Source organism: Curcuma longa, unplaced genomic scaffold (assembly GCF_044706935.1).
Source record: "Curcuma longa cultivar G26 ecotype Majalengka, Jawa Barat unplaced genomic scaffold, ITB_CL_G26_1.1 contig_25184, whole genome shotgun sequence".
In the NCBI taxonomy this organism is placed as follows: domain Eukaryota; kingdom Viridiplantae; phylum Streptophyta; class Magnoliopsida; order Zingiberales; family Zingiberaceae; genus Curcuma; species Curcuma longa.
Window position 1 is genome coordinate 16847 of NW_027432670.1, and position 3366 is coordinate 20212.

Sequence of the window (3366 nt, forward strand, 5' to 3'; positions counted from 1 at the left end):
ATTTATTGGGTTGCTGCTTTCCTTGATTTTGTTACCCAAGATCGAATGTCTAGTACTTTCATATTTTTTTTAATGTTTTAGGATGTTATTATGTATACCTTTGCACTCATCTAGGGTTTTCCCTTACCTCAAGTTGTATTTAGTCATTTTATATTCACATTAAAAAATGAGCTTCAATAGAAAGTAGAATAGTCACATATTAAAATTTTTTAAATAAATTAATTAATTTATATGGAACCACACCATTAATATTATTAAAATATTATTAAATAGAAAAAGCTTTCATTGAAAAAATCTTTAAAAATTAAAAAATTAAGATTTTAAAAAAATAAATATTAGTGAATTAATTAGTGGTTTAAATTGTGCTAGTTGGCTAGTTCACTTGAGGTTTGTTAGAGACGACTCAGTTATAGATTGGACTATAGTTTAATCCATCGGATCAATGGATAATAAGTCCTTTACCTCAATTCTAGGCTAGATTAGAACAAGAAGACTTCACCCATGGTCAGGTCTAATTAAGTAATATGATTATGATTAAAAAAAAATTCTTGACTCATAAACTTTATCCTTCAAAACTAATTATGATTCATGATTTAGAATCGTGATTCATGTCATGATTCATCGTCGGCTCATGGTTATCATATATTTATATTTTAATTTTTTTTAAAAAAAATATTAGCTCGAAGAGATCAACAAGGCAAATGAGTTGATTTTTAAATGGAAATTTGACTCCAATCCAATAGAACGATGGAATAGGAAAACAAATAGATTAATCTACATATATTGAATCACATTATTAAAATGTTATACATATTATTAAATAAGATAAATCTGTTTTAAAGAAAGCCTTGGTTCATGCTTCATACGTAAGTTTATTATATTTTTTGATCAATATATATATATATATATATATATATATATATATATATATATATATATATATATATATATATATATATATATATAATTTATTATTGAATAAATATAATTATATCTTTTGATAAATTATTACTGATATCTATCTATAAATTAAATGTTAAATGAAAATGAGATCCGGATGGGATGAACATATTATCTGAGTTAAATATATATGCTGCAGTTCAAATTCCGTGAGATTAATTAATTAATTATTCAACTTGCGAACGACGACCTTGAATCAACTCGACCGATGAAACATTACTTGATGATCGAGTACTTGTTAAAGCTTTAACTTTAGATTAGAGCAAATGGAGATCCCGTCCCGTCGTCATGGTTAATTCTCATATCGAACTGAAATATATAACTAACACTTGAAAGCTTACCTTCATTTATGCTCTGTTTGAATGGAGTGAGAGAAGGTTCATTAACGGAAGAGAAAGGAAGGAAAAGGAAAGTATTTATGTTCTCCTTATTTGGGAAGAAGGAAAGATTCATTAACGTATCATGTGTTACCTTGTGAGACCAATTAAAATTAATATTTATGATTTAAATAAATAAAAAATTTTTAAAAAATAATGAGTAGACATATAATAAGTATGTGAAATATAGAATTTGTATACTTTGGTATGATAAAAGATAAATCATTATTTTTACATATATTTCTTTAAAAATTTATTAATATAAGAAATGAGTGAAAAGATCATGTTTATAAATTATTTAAGAATTAATATTTTAAAATATAGATAAAATTTAAAAAAATTATATTTAGAATTGTCTTCCCTTTTCTTACCTCATAAATTAGAATGTAAGAAAATCTTCCTTTTTATAGGAAAAAAAGATTAAAATTTATACTTTCCTACCCTTTTCCTCTTCCCTTGTTCCTTTCCAAATAAGGTTTAAGGTTTCCTTCTCCTTATTTACCGTTGCTTCCTCTTCTCTCACCTCCTCCCGCGTTAAAGGAAGAGGCAAAATGGCATGATAGTAAAAAAGCAATATATTGTGATGTTTTTCTCAATAAAATTAAGTTATATTTGACGAGGCTGAGGTGGCATCATCGCCACCATCGGTCGATAACCTATAGCAACATCATTATTAGCCTGTAAAGCCAACTGTGCCATCGTGATCGAGGAGGAGGAAGCACCGAGCTGTTGACTGCGTTCTTCTACCTTTGGCGTTATGATCTTTACCAACCTCGCCGAACATAGAGGAGGCCCATGGGGGCCCACAAAAGGCATAATAGTGGTGGGCCCAAAAGAGACATCAGCCAAAGCCCATTGCTCAGCGGTACTACTCCTAATCGGGACCATGTTGGGAGGAGGATCAGGGCATTCCAAGTCCCCCGTGACCCTGACCCTGAACCCTTTCTTGGTTTGCCATTGTTGGTGCCTCAACTCTCGCCTCTACCACCATGTTGTTGCAGCCTTGATTGTGATGCAAACTGCTGTTTCTCGCCGCGGGAATTTCATGGTTATGGTGGCCTTCGTAGGTCGTCAACACTATCTTCGTATCATTCGGTGCCCTCTCTATGTGCTTCCTCACTGTGCATTCAGGATGAGTGCACCTGTAGTAACTCCTACAGCAGCAGCCAGCAGTCCACATCGATCCAAAATTCATTAGAATCGATCATCTTTTAATTTACTCGATCATATCGATCGATCGATGGGTAAATAGTAGTAGTAGTAGTTACCACGCACCTTGGATTTGAGTTTCCTTTAACGACCTTTTGCCCGTACTTTCGCCAACGAAATCCATCATCAAACACTTCGCGGCAACTTTCTATCGCAATCGTATATTTCGGTTGGCAAGCGGATCTAGCAGATGAGCTCAATTCCACAGTATCCATGTACTGATCATCTTCGTTCCTAAAACAAACAATATTTAAACAAAAATCATATGAGAATTATATATATTCCATGAACAAAAGTAAGAAAGAATTAAAATTTGACAGCCACTGACCATTTTCTTGAGTTATAATCATTTACGGCCATTTGTTCGCAAGAGGGGTTAGCTTTAGGATGGCTATGTGAGCCCTTATAGATTATTTCTGCGACATGGCCTTCGGTAGAGTATTCGATCTTCTTTGTCACTTTGCAATTCGGATGTGTGCATTTGTAATAGTTCCTCGGAAACTTGCTGTTTTTCACATGTTTCTGCCCATACTTCCTCCAATTGTATCCGTCCGCGGGTGGATTCTTCGCAATTGTCGCCGAAACTTGCCTCGGTGGTGGGTTAGCGACGACGGCCATTGCCTCAACTGTCTTAGAATGATCGCTTACCACAAAACTAGCATTGTTTCTTAGTTGATTTTCATCTATACCACTCTTGGCTTCTTCATTGCGTATCCATTCTTGTGACATAATCATAGAAATTGCAAAATTTTGCTGTACAACAATCAAATTAAACATAAGATTAATTTTTCAAAAACAACTATACACAAACTACAACACA

At 33.0% G+C, this 3366-nt stretch overlaps 1 protein-coding gene across 1 annotated transcript; it reads right to left on the bottom strand.

The window, feature by feature from the left end:
- Positions 1-2238: 2238 nt before the first annotated feature.
- LOC141818523 (putative WRKY transcription factor 3) lies at positions 2239-3164 on the bottom strand. Its single transcript, XM_074706009.1, has 3 exons — positions 2875-3164; positions 2613-2780; positions 2239-2491 (listed from the first exon to the last, which is right to left on the bottom strand). The coding sequence occupies exons 1-3, from the start codon at positions 3162-3164 to the stop codon at positions 2239-2241; spliced, it is 711 nt and encodes a 236-aa protein (XP_074562110.1).
- Between the last annotated feature and the right edge of the window lie 202 nt (positions 3165-3366).